The sequence below is a fragment of the Accipiter gentilis genome, chromosome 5, assembly GCF_929443795.1.
Source record: "Accipiter gentilis chromosome 5, bAccGen1.1, whole genome shotgun sequence".
Taxonomy (NCBI): Eukaryota; Metazoa; Chordata; class Aves; order Accipitriformes; family Accipitridae; genus Astur; species Astur gentilis.
The window spans coordinates 44284949-44303206 of record NC_064884.1 but is presented as its reverse complement, the minus strand read 5'-3'; the positions used below and the strand labels follow the sequence as shown (position 1 = coordinate 44303206).

Here is an 18258-nt window from a genome sequence, read left to right as displayed (position 1 = left end):
CCCTCCGGCACCATTCCTCCCCCGCCCGCCCCCCTCCTCCGGCGGGGGGCTCTCCCCTGGCTGCACCCCCCTTCGCCCGGAGTGTGTGTGTATGTGTGTGGGGGGGTGCCCTGCCCGCACCCTGCTCCTCCAGGGGGGCTGCGGGCCGGGGACAGCATTCCCCCCCCCCCCCCACACACACTCCCCCCCACTCCCTTCCAGGCCGGGAGGCGGCTCTACCCCGCTCCCTCCGTCACCCACCCCCGGGCTGGGCCTAGCGTTGCTCGGCGCTGCCGCCAGGCCCGAAGAGAAGGGGGGGAAGGGGAGATTCCCCTCCTCCCCAGCCGAACGGGCGGCCCACACTCACCCAGGCCGATCCCTTCAGGGCCACCCCCACCGCCTTCCATGCCGGGCGGCTGAGGGGAGGAGGGGAGGGGGGGGGGCACAGGCGAGGCGGCGGAGGGCGGGTGGAGGAGGCGAGGCGGGAGGGCGGAGGGCAGGGCGGCCGGGGCCCTCCCTCTTCTTCCCTCCGTTCGGCCCCCTCAGCCGCCGCCGCCGCCGCCGCGCGTCGAGTAGCCGCTGGCTCGGGCTCAGGCCCAGGCCCCGGCCGTCGCCGGCGGACGCGGCTCCCGCTCCCCTCAGCTTCAGCCGCCGCCGCCGCCGCAGCGCTACGTGGCCGCCGCAGCCAGTCTCGCGACTCCGCTCGCGCGCACGCGCGCGGCGCGCGGCGCGCGCGCGCGTGTGTGTGTGTGTCCGTCTGTCTGTGTGTGCCGGTGCGGGCGCGCGCGCGCGCGCCGAAGAGGTGGTTGCCGCGCCGGCGGCGGCGGGAATGGGGGGGGGGAAGGAGTGCACGTGTGCGCGCGCGGGGGAGCGCGCGCGGGGCGAGGAGGACACGGACACCCCCATAGGCTGAAGGGAGCGGGGGGGGCCCCGACGCGCGGCGCCCAGAGACGCATGCGCGGTTGGGATGTTGCTTCTCCCCCCCCCCCCCGCCAGTTCCCAAGCCCGCTCCCGCCCTTCACCTCAGGCTGCGGCGGGGCCGGAGGGGAGCGCGGAGCGCAGGTGAGACCGGGGGGGGGGGGGGAGTGGGGGACGCTGCGCATGCGCGGGGGGCGGCGCCCCGCGGGGCTCAGGTGAGGCGGCGCGCGCGGAGGCCGGTTGCGCGGCGGGAAGGCGGGGGAGGGCGCCGGCTCCCCTCAGCGGGGCCGACCGTTACTCCGCTGAGGTAATTAGAGAGGCTGCCCTAATTGCAGTCAGCTGAGCCGGGCAAGCTGTGGCGAGCGCTCCGCCGCGCTGCGGCTAACCCCGGCCCACGCCTTGCCTCTGCTCCGCGGGCATCTCCGTCGCTCCGATAAAGGCCCCTTGGTCGCAGCCTTCTGCCGCCGGCAACCGGGGGAATAATGGCCGCTAACGGGAGCCCAGCCTCGGGGCTCCCGGTCCTCACGGATAAGTGGAGGTAATGCTTCACACAGCGGCTGCCGTGAGGGAGCGGCTGCGGCCTCGGAATGGGAGGCGCCTTGAAGGGGCCGTGTGTCGTGTAGGGTGACAGAGCTGCCCCTCAGGAGCCAGGTAAGACCTTAAAAAAGGCCTCTTTAGTGAGGCCCTATCTGATTTACAGTAGCCAGAGGAGTCGGTCCTTCTGTTATTATGCCAAACCCCAGCTCCCGCTTGTTCAAACCTTCCTCTCCCCTTAAAATACTAATAACTACTTAACTCTGGCCTGTGGTTTCTTGATTGCACCCACCTGCAGGGCCCAGGCCTGATGTATGAGGGAAGTGTGACGAGAAGTAAAAAAAATATATTTTGCTGGTAGAGCTCCCAGTTCGTGGCAGGTATGGGGCTCACAAAAGGATGTGGGGAGGGTCGGAGCTGCTGCTTTCCAGGCTGGCACAGCGTTTCATAGTGGTACCACCTCTCCCAGGAAGCTGCGAAGCCTACTCCATAGCCATGAAAACCACTGCTGAGCACTGTGTAGGAGGAAAGAGCACTGCTGTGGTTTAGGTTTGGCGGTGGTAAAAGAATTAGCGAGAGTAGCAGAAACAGGAAAAGGGGGAAGGGCACTAGCCCCTTTGGTAGTGTTAGCTGCTTCCCAGGGACTTCAGGGATCTCTTGTGCCCTGTAGCTTTGGCTCCCTCTTGTCTGCTCTCAAACTTGTGTTTGTGCTGTAGTCCCCTTTTTAAAGCCTTTAGCCTGCAATCCCTTCTCTACCTGTGGTTTGTTTCCTCATCTGCTTTGTTTGCTGCATATGCCCCCCCCCCCCCCCCCCCAAGAGTGTAGGGTACTTGATTTGAGGTTCTGCAAAAAAATCTATACACCCTCACTCCCCTGAAGTGTAATGTTACATGCCAGTGTATTTGACCTGCTCTCGATTATTGAACATAAACCCAGATTTGAGCTCCCTCTGCAGAGCAGGGATTGGGGCTTTCAGAGTCAACGTTCAGGATCGAATAAAAGGGGTGGGGTAGGCTGGGGAAGCCCCATGGTAGGATCAGAACAACGTTGCCAGTTTTCTTCTTTGCCCCAGCAACCCCTGCTGTGGGGGCATGGGAAAGGAGCAGAGCATGGTGCACTTTACTCTGACCAGCCCCATGGGAGCTGTTACTAGCTGGCCCAGTTCAGGGCAGGCCCCAGGCTGTTCTGATCTCTGCTGGGACCTGTGTATTGCTGAAGAGGGAAGAGGTAGCCAGGGAAGACCCTGGGCTTTGAGAGCATGGGCACTGCTCCATCTCAGCCCAACAACCCTGTGCAATGCAGCTTCTTGAGAAAAATAAGAGGATGTCAGGGGATGTGGTGCTGCTGTTGGTTAACTGTGTGCGTGTGCAGGATGCCATGTAGAATTTCCTGCTTTGAAAAGGACAGGAAGAAAAATGTTGGGGACCTTTTTCTTGGAAGGTGAATGAACAAGACGGCAGTGACGGACCCCCACTTCCAAATGTGGGATTTCAGCAGAGGGACAGCTGAGGGATGTTGGAAAACAGTGGGTCCTCTTGTCCAAAGGAGTACAGATGAGGGCTAAAGCCATCAACTATTTCAACACCCACAAAGGCAAAGCCACTTGCCGATGTCCATCCATGGGACAAGAGTACGCCAGGGCCTTGATGGTCTCTCTCTCCAGCATGTGAGGAGAGCATTTGGTCTTCGAGGCTGTTTTGCTGTTCCCTCTTCTCTGATGCAGTCTCTAGTTTTCTAACCTGGCTTCTGTACCCTGAGCCTGCAGTGTGAGGTCCCCTCACGTTGAAATGGCTACTGAAGGATCGCAGGGGCCTTTCCTGACAAAGGTGCTCTGCATCCTCAGCTTCAGGTGATGTCAAGTGAGGGTTATTTCACTCCCCCCAAATAAGAAATATGCAGAGATTAAAAGGAAGTGCCAGGTCCCTCTTTCTCAGTGGGCACCATGACTCTGCAGAAGGAGAGTTTTAAAAAAAAATAAAACGGGGACCAAGTGCAAATATTCTTGGACTCTGAAGGGCTTCTGACATGATGAAACCAAAGCACTTGTGCTTGTGTCCCATCAGCATCAGTGGTGGCCTAGGGAAGAGACAGCTGCAGAGAGCAACTCTTCCTAGCCTCACTGCATGGTTTGGCTCCTCAATGCCCAGGGCACCCTGCAGTCGCTTTCTTCCCTGGGTGTTTGGCTAATGGAGGGTGACAGCTCCCAGGGAGGGGTCCAGCTGAGAGGTTGGCTGTGGCACTCAGCCCTGTTCCCACAAGGAAGCCTGTTTCAGCTATTTACATCCCTCTCTTTGATCTAGCTTATGACATGAAAAGACATGTCAGCCAGGTAAAGGGAAACAAACAAAATGCAGCAACAGCCCCACATCTCTGCTTGCACATGATCTGCTCCCTAGCACACACCTGCCTTACAGCCACAGATCCTTATCAGCCCTCTGATTTCCTTGCTGTCATCTCTGCTTTCCCTGCACACTGGTGTGCAGCTTTCTGCATCTTGTTCACTGCTCAGTAAGATGCTGTGGCTCCCTTGCCCCCTCTCTGTAGCATTTCCCTTCTCTCTAGGGTACAACCAGTGTGGGAAATGCCTTTGCATGTCCTCCTCATTGCATGCAGTGCCAGGGACAGGTGATACAGATCTTTGATTCCTCCCTAAACTGCTGTAGTGTTTCAGCAAGAAGCTGTTTGCAGCTCACTCCAGAAGTAGCAGTAGTACAGTGATATTGTCCCTCCCTGGAAACTGGATCTTTTTTCTGCTAAGCAGCTTAGGACCTTTCAGGGTGAAAAGTACAATAAAAGTATGAGAATTTGCTGGGCCCAGGGCTGCAGACACAGCAGAACAGTGTTTCCCACCTGTGTTTTTTCTAAAGGACTAGATGTTCTAGACTTGCTGAGAAAGCAAACTTAACTAGTAAGAGTATTGTTGAGATGCAGCAAGCTCTGCGGTGGGGATAACCACTAGCACAAACTGCAGAAGAGTGTGGGAAGGAGAAAATCAGAGGTGAACTCCTACTTTTATCAGCTGTTAATTTTCCTGTGGCATGGGCAGGCTTTTTGGGTTTGCAAAGCTGGGTGTTCCTGGGCGGTCCCCGAGCCATCTGCTCTGTTTATTTTATATGGCTTTCAGGCTGTAAACCGTATAGGCTGGAATCATTTAGTAAGGGAGATGTCTGCCCAGTCCAGGGCCTGCAGACCCACGTGAGCTGTGCTTCTGTGAGATGGGGCCTAGTTTACAAGAGTTCTTGGCTTTACCCAGGCAGCAATGGCTCTCTGCTGCATCCAGACTCCTGCTGTGATGATTTCTTGGGAAACCCGGCAGCCAGCAAATCAGCCCTTCTAGCCCTCTTTCATTCCAAAGCCAACAGGGAGATGGGCTGCTTTTCTGCTGGTCCTACCTGCCTTCTCCCATGGTGAGAGGTGGCTCTTGGCTTGTTGGTTCTGGTGACAGGGCTGGCACTAAGCAGGGCCAAGTGGAACCAGTACTAGCCCTTCTTTGCATGCTTGGCGTTTTGCTGAGGCCTCCACATCACAACAGTTCTGTTTTGGGAACAGCCTGAACTGGGCATGACTTGACGCTTGTGAGAATGCAGTTGCAATTGGGACTCTCTCTCCTTCCCCAAGGGACGAAGGCCCTTGGAGCTAGGTGCTGCTCAAAAACCTGCAAAGCACAGGCCCTGCCCCACTAGGAAAACAAGCCAAGGGCGAGAACAGAAAGTGAGGCATGGACAGGGTGCTGACACCTTGCTGACCTGGTCTGCAACCCAACCAGTTGATTCTCAGATTAATGCTTTATCTTTTAGGTATCCTGCTATGTCCTGCAGGATTCAGGATCCTCTCAAGCAATGGGAAAGGAAGCAAGAGGAATACAAAGGGGTTTTCCTGCTAGCTCTTGTCACAGGAAGCCCTGCACTGTCTGAGGGAACCACCACCAAGTGCAGAGGCACTGGGCTTTGACACTATATCAGAGCAAAGTAAAAGTTCAAGCAGAGGAAATGCCTCTTCCCATTCTCCCTTCTCATTTACTAGTTCAGTGTAAGGCCACAATTAAAGATTAACTGCCTTCAAATACTACAGCAGAGCTAACACCCACCAGCATCTCCTTGTGCCCAAGATGAGACCTTCAGAGCAGCAGGGTACAGGCAGAGCTGACATGCAATAAACACCTGAGAAACAGAACCACAGACTGAGGTACCCACAGGGGGTACTAGTAGCTTTAAGTCTGCCCTTCTGAAAAGATGCACTTGGCCCTCCCTGACAAGTATTTAAATGCTGCAGTGCAAGCACCTGGGTGCTGAGGGGCAGCTCTTCAGGGACCCAGCATGGCCATGCGGTTTCAGCATGGTTTTACAGGGCCTTGTGCATTAAGGGCTTGAACTCAGCCTGGGCAGGGCAGCAGTAACAGCCTTTTATAATACAGAAAAGCCTGGCAGATCCATGTGTGGGTTATTAACTTTCTTTGGGGTACTGGGGGCAGGGTGGTAACATGACTGTATTATCAGAGCCATCAGCCTCTGCATAAAAACCATGCCACCAAAAAAAAATATAATAAAAAGTTCTTTGGGGAGCCTTGGTTTTGTGCCTTTTTTTTTTTAAATAAATTAAAATACAGGTTGCAGTTGGACAAGAGCAGGATGGGAGTGAGGGAAACTCACAGAATTGGGTTTTTGCTCTTTGTTTAATCAGCTTTGGTTTTATGCTGTAATCTCATGTGGTCTCCCCAACAGACTGCCTACATAAGAGAAGTTCTAAAGTTTGTGCTGGGGTAATTGTTAAATGGAAACAACATGACAGCAGGCTGTTAGAGACATTTCTGTTCCTCCATTAAAGAGCACCTCAGATCAGCATCAACCCATACCAAAGTAGTGCAGGTAGGGTCCATGTACTTTGGCTGGTTAGGAACAAACTGGTTTAACTAGAGCTCTTTCCATTCAACACCCAATCTTCCAGCTTAGCTTTTTGTGTAAAACTTCCCTCTGGGTTTGAAAAACACCCATGGAAAGCTGTGCTTGGGAGGAAGATGCTGTAAGTAACAGAGAAACAGAGCTGTATTTATCAGCTTTGCAGAAGGGGCACTGCAAGACTTATACCCATGAAAGTAATGTTTGAATTAATGTCTCTGGGATAGACTCACCTTGTTCAGGCTTAACCCCTGCTTCCTTCCTGTTCTTGCCTTTGTTGAATATTTTTAACCTACTGCTTTAGAGGCATCCTGCACATATTCTTTCCTAGCCTCCTCCTGCCCTTCCTGCCTTGCTGCCCTTACCAGCATGGGGGGGACAAACATGTCTTGCAACTGGCATCTTCCACTGACTCCCATCTTCTGCACTGCCCTCCTGCAGCTCAGTCTGGGACACAGTTTCCTATGCTCATGCACGGCTGTGGCTTGTCAGAGATCAAGGATAACTCACTGCAGGTTTCTGACTCAGTCCAGATCAGCATCATGTGCAGATCCAGTGTGGGCAACCCCAAATGCTGTTTTTACAGCAGCAGTTGAGCTCAGCCTCTCTAGTTCCTCTCCTTTCTGGGGATGCATTCAGCAAGAACTGGATGCCTGCTCCACTTGCTCCTTTCCCTATAGGTTTGTTTCTTTACTGCTTTCTGGGGGGGGGGGGAGGGGGAAGTGAACCAGGCATGGCTGTGCATGAGCATGTGGTTAAAAGAAGTATCCATCATATTTTTCCAAAGCCATCAGATGCTTTACTTTCTCTGGAAGTTTGTTCTGCTTCCCCCAGCTAGAGCATGCTTTATGTCCCCCATCACTCACCCTGATACTTCTCTACCTGTGAGAGTCCTCTCCTGCTTCATCAAGTAGAAAACCAAAGCACAAAGCACCAAGTCACCCCTAAGTAAACCTGACCTACCCCTCAGAGTTACACTAATGTAAGTCAGGACTTGCTGGACTGAAGTCAGCTCAGTTTTGCTGATGGAAAATAAGCATATGAGAAATATCTCAGCCCCCAGGGCTGCCTAGTGCCAGGCAAGGAATAATTAAACCAGATTTGTCCCTGAGAATGCTTGCAATCTCCCAGCCCAGCTGAGCTCCAAATAATGTCCTGACTTAGGACATTATTTCCTACCCCCTTCCACAAGTGCTTTCTCCCCCCGCACACCCCGCCACATCCTCTGTGTTTCAGGACAGAGGCATTTTCTGCTAGATCCACTTGGATATAAACAGCACAAAGGAAGTAATAAGGAAACTCCTCCCTATCCCTTGCTCTAACCACTTCAGACATGCTGCCAGCTTGCTGCAGGGTACAAATTATCACAAACTTGGGGAGCTGCCTTACCTGGAGAGGCTTCAGCACTGGCGCATCAGTGACTAGCAGGGAGCAGATGCCCATTTCAATGCAACAGCCATACTGCAAATTACAAGTGCTCCAGAGTGCCTGTCCATGTGGTTGCTTTTGGTCTCCACAAGTCAGGTAGGCTGGTTATCTATTAAATAGGGAGAAAGCGCGCGCGAGAGAGAGAGAGTGAACACACAGAGGAAATCAGGCAGTTTCCTGTTTGTTTATCATGAACAAAAGCTTGTTTGGCTGGTCTGAATGTTGCTAGCGGCCTGGCCCAGCTGCTGCGGGTGGTGCAGAGCTGAGCTATTCCACTAGCATGAAAGGAACAAGAAACAAGGCAGAGTCTTCCAGGAAAAAACAAAACAAACCCAAACCTCTCTGGAGGTTTGCAGGCAAGGCAGAGCAGTGGGCAGGGAGATTTCACCTTGGCTTGTAAGGCTCTGATGTGTGAAGGTGGCAACCAGCTGCTGCTGTTTGGTCTCTCAAGAGGGAGGTGTGTTCTGGTAGCAGAGGGCTGCAGTCCCCCTCATAAAGGCCCCTTTAGTCACCCCAGCAGGTCTCATGTTGCCTGATTCCAGCAGATCTTTGCCCAAAACTCAGTCCCTGTAGTTTAGTTTTTGGGCTGTATTTACTGTGATTGCTCTGGGGCCACAAAACTACAGGGCTTCTGATGAAAAGACTGCTAAGCTTTTACCAATACTAGGCCCTCCAGTATGAATTCATCATACTAGCGTTCTGGACCCAAAGACTCAATGCTGTTTTCTAATGTCAAGCTAAAGCAACTTGCACCTCTGAAGTCATGCCTAGACATTTCTGTTGTTCCTGCCCACCCTGAATTAGTAACAAGCTAGGGATGGTCTTCGGTGGGTGGGAAAGGGAAAGGAGGAATGCTCCCTGGCAAGGAGACATGCTGCAAAGCCAAGCCACCCTGGGACCAGGGTTAGAAAGGAAGACAGGCATTTGCACATTTCAGTGTTATACCTTAGGCTACAGGAGTTAAAACCTGGAGCTGGAGATGCTCAGCAGAGTGAAGTGGGCATGAGAGGTTTACCAGGACAGCCTGGCACAGGGTCTAAACCCTTGTACCTGCATGCCTGAGTGGTACTGCCTGTCAGACAGCTCTCTTGCCAGCTTGTGCTTTTTCTTCCTCACCGGGAGACTGTGCTATTGTGTTTGCCCTTGTCCACATCCACTCCTTGCGTCCTCGGCCCAGGGCAGGGTGACCTCCCGGCTCACCTGTCCCCACGGGAGGCTGAGGGACACCCTTTGGTCCCTGCTACCCTTTCTTGTGCAGAGATCGGAATTGCTGCTGCCATCTGGTGGGAGAGCAGCCTGGCTACCGGCCTCTGCCACTCCTCAGTTTGCATTCATCTTGCCTTCTGAAAAAGGTGACCTCTTCGCAAGCGTCCTTCCTGGCTAATGCGGTCTGTCATGGTTAGCAGCAAAGCTACAGCCTCCATCACTCACCTGCAAAGCATCCCTGGCCCCAAGACTGGTGCTAAATGTAACAATTTGTTGGAAAAATGGAAAGATCCAGGAGTACCCTGTGTGATGCTGGTGTGAGTCAGCTCTGGGGAGAGCCTGACAGAAGGGCATTTAATTCCAACTAGCCAACATCCAGACAGAGCCATTCTCCAAGTAAATTTCTGGGCCAGTTTAGCTGGGTTGCTTAAGGAAGTGAGTGCTTTCTCCAGCCCAGTAACACATCCAACCTTGCTGGGGAAGCACTGGCTTTATGCAATCATGCTGTCCTTCCTCCAGAGAAAACCAATTTCAACAGGGGGATTAAAAGTCGTGGAATATACTAAATTCAAAGTGTTTTGTGCAAATAGGTGGCAAAAATGAAGAAAAAATTGACCACAGAAAGTATTCCCCCCCCCAAGCAAAAGTTTTAGCATGGCTGCAATCCCTAATAAGCAGCAGAAAAGCCACACAGCAGGTAACTGGTATAACTGCCCAATGCAGGAAATTCTTCGGTCAGTCAGACTTGTGCCATGCATTTCAGACAGTGGGAATCCAGGCATGACAGCCAGACCATGCACCCACTGGCTTTTCTGTTCACAGAAACAAACCTGAAGTTTCTCCACCTCCCTTCAAGTAGCATCACCCGGCTGCCTCCCACCTGCGATCATGGCTTACCTTGAGCTGAAGTGTCTTACCCAAAAAGACGTGGCACATCGTGGTCACAGAGTACTATGTCACAGACAGTGGTTGCTCCTGCAGGTATGGTCACAAGACAGCCCCTCTCTTGCTCTCTCTAAAGATGAGGTGAAGGGGCGAGATCTGCTGTTTCTGGAGCATCTCCAGCACCTTTCTATGCATGAGAGTTGCAAAGAGCAGGCAGCCTTTGCAATAGCTCTGTCCTGCAGCTGCGAGCCAGCCCCTCTTAGGCCAGCAGAGCAGCAGATGACAGTTGCAGGATGCCCGGCTGATCAAGTGGTTTACGCAGGCTTGCTGGGAGGGCAGATCAGAACCTGCACAACAAAACTCCTTTCTCTGCCCTCAGTACAAAGCCACATGCCTTGACCCTCTCTCTTGTTTCTCCACCCCAGGCTGCGCTCCACTTTCACGAGCAAGTTTTTGTTACTGGATTATTAAGAGGAGTAAGGTTAGAAATGCCAGAAAGGGTGGGGATGCCTTGTTTGTTTGAGCAGCAAGGGCGGCCTGCCTTCACATTACCCAAGCCCAAAGTTCTTTCTATTGCCCCAACAAGTAGAGCACTGAGAGCAAGTGCTCACACCCTGCTGACACCTCCCGAACACTGCGAGGGAAGGGGAGTTCAGCCTTCGACTCTCTTCATTCAGTCCAGCCTTGGCCAGGAATGCCAGGCAGGCCAATCCTTGACTACACATTCTCAACTCTGTTTTGTTTTTACATTAAGGAGTCTCCCAGCACCTGAGAAGTTTGGCAGAGGATGCCAGGCAGCGCTCGCTCGCTGCTGCATAGCTCTCAGAGCAACATCCATCCAGCAAGCAGAAGGCTGTTTCCTCACCCAGTATCCCTGTGCAGCCCACACAAAACCACATCCTGATTTTAGGGTCACCATTCCCATCTGGAACCATCTGGTTGGACGGTCCACATGGTTTACAAGGCTGAAGAGCAGCTATAAACACAGTATAAACAAGGGGTTCAGCTAGCACACATCAAGACAGCTACAGGTTCAAGAACAGCTTTGAAGTCTGATGAGTTCATGGCAGCTTTAGGCATTAAGTGAGGCAGAGCAAGGGTAAAGGAGCAGTTAACAGCCAGGGAACATTTGTAAAAAGAATTACACCCAAAAGCAAAGGAAATGATGATTAATCAGACCCAGGGGCCACCATTAGAGCCTCACACACCTCCTCCAGGGAGGCTAACAGCAAAAGCAGCAGGAAACACTCCATACTCCACCGAAAATGCAGAACTGGAGGCAGAGGTAATGCAGAGCCACAGAAGCTGAGAAGGGATTTCAGACACACTGTTTTGAGCCCAACACCTGGTCATGAAACTAATGGACAGAAATGCAGGAAACACTAAGGGGGCTTTAAAAGGAGCCTTGGGAGAAAAGTGGAAGGTTCCTTAGAAGTGTCTGAAGCGGTAAACCAGAAGAATAAAGAACAAGAGCACTGGAGGTGGAAGAGGTCTGGAAGTTATTTGGGAGTTACAGACCTGACTGCTCAGCTGCTTAAAATATTTTGCAAGCTCAGGCACCTCATCACTGCAAGAGTGTACCCTGCCCAGCACAAAAAGCAGGCAAGCCTTTCCATTTCACCAGAGACAAGGGCAACAACTCAAAGTGGCTGTACGATGACAAACTGAGCCCACCATTCACAGAAGTTTTCCAAGGGTTCAACATCCTCAAGGTAGCGATGACGTCCACCTAGGACTATGTTGCCAGGGGATAACAGACTGTACAAGCACCCTATTTGCAAGATGGGGGCAATGGTGTGCCAGGATAGTACCATGCCTTCTGACAGCTGCTGACAGGTTTGTGGCTCACTGTAGGCTCTATCTGGCACAATACACCCCTGTTTTCTTTCTGACAGCACAGTGTTGCATCAAAAGAGCACCCTGGAAAATGTAGGTATGTGTAGTAAACAACAGCCTGAACTGCACATGGAAAGCAGTTAAAAACTCTTGCAATAACCTCAAGATACTCTCAGCCTTACCTTGTTGCAGGAATTCAGCCTAAGAATCATGTTTCAAGCTTTAAGTCATCAGGAGCAAGACCTATTTGCCTGTGCTAAGTGACTTTTATACAAATAATCTAGCACAAGCATGAAGTGTCTTGCTCCACTGACCCAACCTTCATTCTTCTGAGCTATCAAAAAAAAACAACCCCAAAAACAACCCCACACTACTACACTTGGGACCGTGACATTTATTGAAGTCTGGTTATACAATCTCAAACCCATCACATCCTCCTCACAATTCAGGTTCCCTAAATAAAAAGAGCATTGATGTAACAGAGAATTCTGCCCACCTCCGACTGCCTGAGCCACGGAGCACCGAGTCATCCCCTCTTTGTCCCATGTGCCATCTGCAATAGGCCAACTGCCACTTTTACTGACCTTGGTGAAAGAACCAACAACGCTGCGCAACAGGGCAAGCGGCAGCAGAGCAGTGTGTGGTGGCCGGGGGAGAAGTGGAGATGTCCCATTGCTGGCATGTACATGAGAAGTATTTCCTGCAGAGGAAGTATCTTCTTCCATGCTTGAAATCTATCTACTACATGAAGTGAATCTCTGCTATTCTCACCCCCAGCCACAATCCACTCGACCTGTGCCTCCAGCTAAAAAGACTGGCTTGACTGAAGAGCGTCCCTGTTTCATAGTCCAGGTCTTGCAAGTCTGGAACAACCCTGGCTTAGCCAGCCTAAAGGCACTGAAGCATCACTGTGAAACCTGATTGATACAGTACTCGTGTGGTCAGGGAGTCACCTGGGCTACTTGTTTGTCCCAGGAGCGAACAGATGCAAACTCTGCTCCTATTGCTCAAACTGCCTGGAAAGGGGCAATTCTCAAACCTAGCTTAATGGTCAGTGGAGCCACTGCTCTGACCGTACCATGGGAGGAATGCAGGTTTGTTGTCAAGAGTGTTCAGTTTTATTTGATTAAGAATTCAAAATGGGTTGAATTTTAATTTCCTCTGCTTTTACCAATGAGGAAATTGCAAAGATTCTTTTGGAAAGGGCTGATCTGGTAGGTGGAGGTGACCAGGCTAGCTATGGCTGCAGAGCCAGGTTCACTGCGGCAGCTGGAGGAGCACAGACTGTCCAGAGGGCAGATAGGTGATGTTGCGGGACCGCGAGAGCTGGTATGCAATGTCTTCAGCTGCCTCCAGCTTGCGCAGCTCAATCAAGCCATCACCTGCAGTGGCCAGCGAGTTAGCAATCAGCTCGGCTGCTTTTGAGTCTCCTTCAGCAGAGATGACAGCTGCTTTCTTCTGCTGCTCAGCCTGAAAGTAAACAGATGAGAAGAGAACAGAGAAAATGAGCAAAAGAGAAGGAAGATGCTATTGCCTTTCCCACTTCACCACCCTACTATTTTTTTCCCCAGTAGGGGAGCTAAGATAGGTGATTTTATTTTAAAGCTACATTCTGTTAAACTGTTCCTCTGCCTACTGTGGAAAAAAGGTTGAAAAATCATCTTGCAATTGTTTTATCAGTCTTAACCTCATGAAACATTAACCCACTTAAGGGCATTCCTGGTGGAAAATTGTCTATGAAAGATTCGAGAACTTCGGCGGAGTCAAAACGAAGTCAGATAAACACTTCTACTGTTTAATCATCCTGGCTGATTACATGCATCTTACTGCATCCACTGGATTAATTCTGGGTGTAGTTGCAGGTTCTTGCAATCTCAGCAGGCATGGGTTCTCAGCTGTACTAGGGTACCTTAACATGAAACTGTTTCTGTGGATGCTCACTGAGATCCTGGGTTGATCTGAGATTATGTGGTCTTGCATGCAGCCAGTAACACTCCTAGGACACAGGCCCCTGTGCCCATGATGTCAAACATCATGGAAAGCTTCGGCCACCCTCTCAAAATTCACAAACAGCAGGATCACTTGGGTTGCAAAGCTCAACCTCGAACCCCATTTCTAAATGGCACTTCCTCCTGAGTTCCATGTCCTCCCTCATCCATGCAGACATTTCTGTTCAGCACTCCAGTAAGACCGTGATGTGGTAGTAGAAGAAAAAAGGACCCCAAAACCCAGCAAAACCAACCTTAGGCTTTATCTACCCAAAAGTCATGTGCCAGAGCTGAGAACCGTATCAGCGTTATGACCCTAAGTGACTGCATCACTCAACCTGCCCAGTCTCCTGGACAGCTGAGTGAGATGTTCACTGTGAGCTAGAGTGGGAAGGAGATACCAGGAACCGTTTCCAAGTTTCTCAGAAGGACAAGGTACCTTTTCCACAATGAATCTGGCTCTCTCTGCTTCTTGCTGGGCCACTTGCTTCATTTCCACCGCCTCTGTGAACTCCTTGCCAAAGGTCAGATGGGTCTGCAGGGCACAAATCAAGCAAAGTCCACAATGCTGACAGTTTACAGCAGCACTGCTGTGACCCACACAGCTCTCAGGGAGGAGCCAGCCTGCCCGTATCAGTGAAACTGAGTGGAAATGGAAAGCCAGTATCCCTAAAAGAATAGAAGCCAGGACAACCAGGCCTCTGCATCCAGTTTTGAACTCCCAAGGGAGACGACACAAGCGCAGCTCCAGTCCATCAGACCAGTAACACCAGTACCTTCAGAGACACACCACATTCCCCTGCCACCACCGCTTGCTCGAGCACCTGGCAGAGGGAGCCCACTCGCTCAGCGCTCCCCTCCAAGGCAGTGAAGCCTGCTGTCTGCCAAGCCATGCTCACCCTTCACGCTCCCATACGCACTGGTGTGCTCAGCCTGGGCTGTTTGGACAGCTGCAAGCTCCCAAGATGGGACAGGGGAAAGGTGAATTTCCTTCATTAGTGTGCTCAGGAGAAAGCACCAGAAATAAAGTCACCTTCCTGCAAAAATTTTCTAAATGTCCCTTTCCTCTAAGCAGGCTTTCCAGGGAAGTCCCAAAAGAGAGAGGGAGAGGTACACATACAAGCCAGATTACAACACATTTAATTTACAAAGGTTATAGGGAGACAGTAGGGGGAGGAAGGAGAGCTCCCTCCTTGAATTGTATTAGAAGAAAACACAGCCAGGAGAAAACCTAGTACTTTGTAGAAAAAAGATGCTATCAAAAGTGGTTATTTTCACTACCTCCTCATGCCTAGCACTTTCTCCCTGTGTCTCAGGGTGCTTGTGGAACAGCTGCCTTCTCTAAAGCAATGTGCAGCCTGATCCATCACCCACAGAAGCATTTGCTCTTCATTTTAACTACAAAAGCCCCACAACAGTGAAGTCTGTCAATCAGCCAGCGCAGCAGAGCCTTCAAGGGCTTACTCAAGGTCACAGAAGGCCAGCAACAAAACCAGAGGTACTGACTCGAGTGGTAACTACTACATACCATGCAACTGCAGACAGACAAACATAGTCGTCTCTCCTCCACTGCTCATATTTGGGCACATTCCAAAAAGAAAAACTGAAAAGGGAGAACTCTTACCAAAGACACATCATCCAGAATGAGCCCGAAGGTTGCTGCTCTCTCCGTGAGGTCTTCACTCACTTGCCTTGAGACCAGCTCTCTCTGAGTGATTAATTCTCCAGCATCAAAGCGAGCCTGAAATCAGGATGGACAACAGTGAGAAGAAAGCTCCCCGAAGTGATAGATTCTCCACACCCTGCCTGTCTTTGCACCCACGAGTCCCAGAGTTAATCCAATTCTTCTCCCAAAACTAGCGAACACTGAGCTGTGCAGGCATTTAAAGTAAGAGAAGGACTGAATGACTGGGAATTTAAGCGTAAGCTGGAAGGGAGGTTGTCTGGTTGAGCACGTAATGCAAGAGCTCATAAGCTGGGCTAAAGTTCTTTAGTAATTGTTTAGCAGTCCCCTGGAGATGCTTCCAAAAGCAGAGGTCTCCAGTAAGCTGAAATCTAAGTCAGGCCAAGCAGTCATAATGACTGAGAAACAGACAATTAGCATAGCTACAATTAGCTTTTCTGGATGGCCCAGGAGAGCCTTGGGGCTGGAAAGAGAAGCCTTATTCTGGAACATGACATATTCCATGCTCCAGCACGTCTCACTGCTAAAAAGAGGAAAAACTCAGCAGCTCTCACGCTGTCCTTACCACAACAGACTTGAGGATTTCGGTTGTGATTGAGGGCAGGACACGTTCATCATAGTCCTCTCCAATACTGGTGAAAATCCGCGGTAACTGGGCAGTCACTGGTCTAAACAGGATACGCAATGTGATGTTCACGTTCTGTAGATCTGTAGGAAGACAGTCACCAGTTTAGTGGCAAATCACAGGGACCAGACATCCTGAAGCTGTCCTCTGCATGGCAAATAAATGAGAAAGAATAAACATTCAGAATTCTTTTTGCCAGCAAAGACAAGTTATTTTTACTACCCCTTCCACCTTGGGATCCAAATCCTCCTTACAGATAAGATTTAAGCTTCTGTTTGTTTGCGATGCAGGGAGTTATGTGCCCTACTGTAAAGACAGATTCGTTATGTTTAAAGGGATGACTTACAGGATGGAAGGAAGGGTCCTTTAATCTGTTCTGTAACTAAAAAGACAAGATCAAACCATTCCTGATTCTGTGCCAAACTAGACTTAGGACGTGTGGGATCTCCACATCCAAAAAAAAAAAATAAAATCATCAGAACATTTGGTTCTCTTATGGTTGCCGGGTCCAAACACTCACCTTTGCTGCCAGTGATCACAGGAATGTTACGGGGGCGAGAGCGGCAGTCGAAAATGATGGGTTTCTGTACCCAGGGGATGAGGAAGTGGGTACCTTCTCCTACCACTGTGTCCTGGACCCCACGGAACCGGTCAAAGATGACAGCTCTGTGACCCGCATCAACTAGAGAAGAAAACAGCATGTCAAGCGCAGTTTCCCTATTGCCGCCCATTGTTCCTGCACACCCACCACCAAAACCTCCGTGGCAACGGTCTATCAGGGTTAATCAAGACCTTTTGCTACAGATCGGTGAAATTAATTAGATTGCTGGGAGCAACAAAGCAAAAGAGAAGATGCAGCCATGACTCCTGGCCCCCAGCCTGCTCACAAGGGCAGCAGCTAACGGACAGCTTTCTAGAGAAAGGCCCTTGCAATCCTCTTGCTTGTGCAACACACAAGGTATAAAACAGCCCAGCAAGACTTCACGTCTATTCTCCCCCAATGCCATTAGCAATAAAAGCACAGATCAGCCAAGATGCTGACAAAAAAAAAAAAAAAAAAAAAGATACAAAGTGCACTGGAAGCGCTCAGCTTCTCCCACTCACCGTTGTAAAGAGCAGAATTGACAACTCCACCTGCGACAGCCAACCCCAGGCCAAGCTTCCCAATGCTTTCAAACACCTTCGCGGCCATTTCACACGTCCAGTTCCAGCCCCTTTAAAAAGTCCCTCCTGCAAAAACCCACCATCTTGTTAAAGATTAAGTAAGGCCAGGGGGTCCTGTGTGCAGTTGCCGATAGAGCCAAGGATTAACACCCCCCCCCCCTCAAAAAAAACCCCCAAACCCCAAATTGCAGTAGCAGCATGCCCCCCAACAACTCCTTCTCTCCCCTCAACAGCCACCTCCACCCGCACACCTCTCCTCCCCACGGCTCTGAGCCCGAAGCCCCCGCAGCACCCCGCGTGGGTGGACACCCCCACCCCACCACTCCCCACCTGCACCCACCCGACCCCTCACACCACCACGGCCGCGCCCACTCCGTCCCTCTGTACTACCCCACCTCCCCGCTGCAGGCCCACCCCGGCCTCCCCTCTCCCCGCTCTCTCCTAGGCCTCTCGCCCCCAGGACAGGCGGCCCGTGAGCCAAAGGCTCCGCTCCCGCTCGAAGGCCCAGGCCCCGGCCCCGGCCCCGGCCCCGGCCCCGACACCCACCGCTCCCTCCCGCCCCGCTCCCCTCCCGTCAGCGCCCCTGACCTCCACATGAATCCACGGCCACTCGCCTAGAGCGCGCCTGCGCGCCGCGCTAAAGACGCCCGCTCCTCATTGGTCCGCGCTTCCCCCGCTGCATTCTGGGACTTGTAGTTCTACGTTATCCCGCCCGCAGCCGGGACGCCTACAACTCCCGGCAGGCCCCGCGGCGGCCCGCTCGTTGAGTAAGGACGCTTTCTATTGGCTGTGGCTTCCCGCTGCCTCGCAGTGCCTCTTGGGAGCTGTAGTCCCCGTAGAGGGAAGCCACGTTGGGGCTGCGCCGGCGGGGGGGGGGTCGGCGTCGGTGCAGAGGCTTGGGGGGCCCGGAGGTGCTGCCTGAACACCCGGGGAGGGTGGGCCAGCCTTGTGCCCACTCCTCGCTTGTCACGGGAGAAAACGGGCCTGGAACTGCCCTTCCCCGGTACCTGGGCAGAGGGGCAGCGGGGCCTGGGCGGGGTGGTGGGGGTGGTCGTGGGGCTGCTGGCGCATAAATGGATTTTAGGGAAGCGGTGTTAATACCAAGGAGGGACCCCA

The 18258-nt window shown here is 52.0% G+C and overlaps 2 protein-coding genes across 3 annotated transcripts in view; both read right to left on the bottom strand.

The window, feature by feature from the left end:
• The window catches only part of ZNF652 (zinc finger protein 652), a 34021-nt gene extending 25824 nt beyond the window's left edge, over window positions 1–8197 (bottom strand). Inside the window, exon 1 of one of the 2 annotated variants that reach the window (XM_049799958.1) lies at window positions 7716–8197. The gene's annotated coding sequence lies outside the window, so the exon portion shown is untranslated. Of the gene's footprint in view, window positions 1–346; window positions 467–7715 lie in introns of those variants that run through there. The other variant, XM_049799957.1, reaches the window with a different exon arrangement.
• Window positions 8198–12060: 3863 nt separating this feature from the next.
• Window positions 12061–17810, bottom strand: PHB1 (prohibitin 1). The gene is made up of 7 exons (XM_049799975.1): window positions 17731–17810; window positions 17083–17208; window positions 16499–16660; window positions 15919–16061; window positions 15294–15410; window positions 14109–14204; window positions 12061–13151 (listed from the first exon to the last, which is right to left on the bottom strand). Exons 2-7 carry the CDS (start codon window positions 17168–17170, stop codon window positions 12939–12941), a joined length of 819 nt encoding a protein of 272 aa, XP_049655932.1. The 5' UTR covers window positions 17171–17208; window positions 17731–17810; the 3' UTR covers window positions 12061–12938.
• Between the last annotated feature and the right edge of the window lie 448 nt (window positions 17811–18258).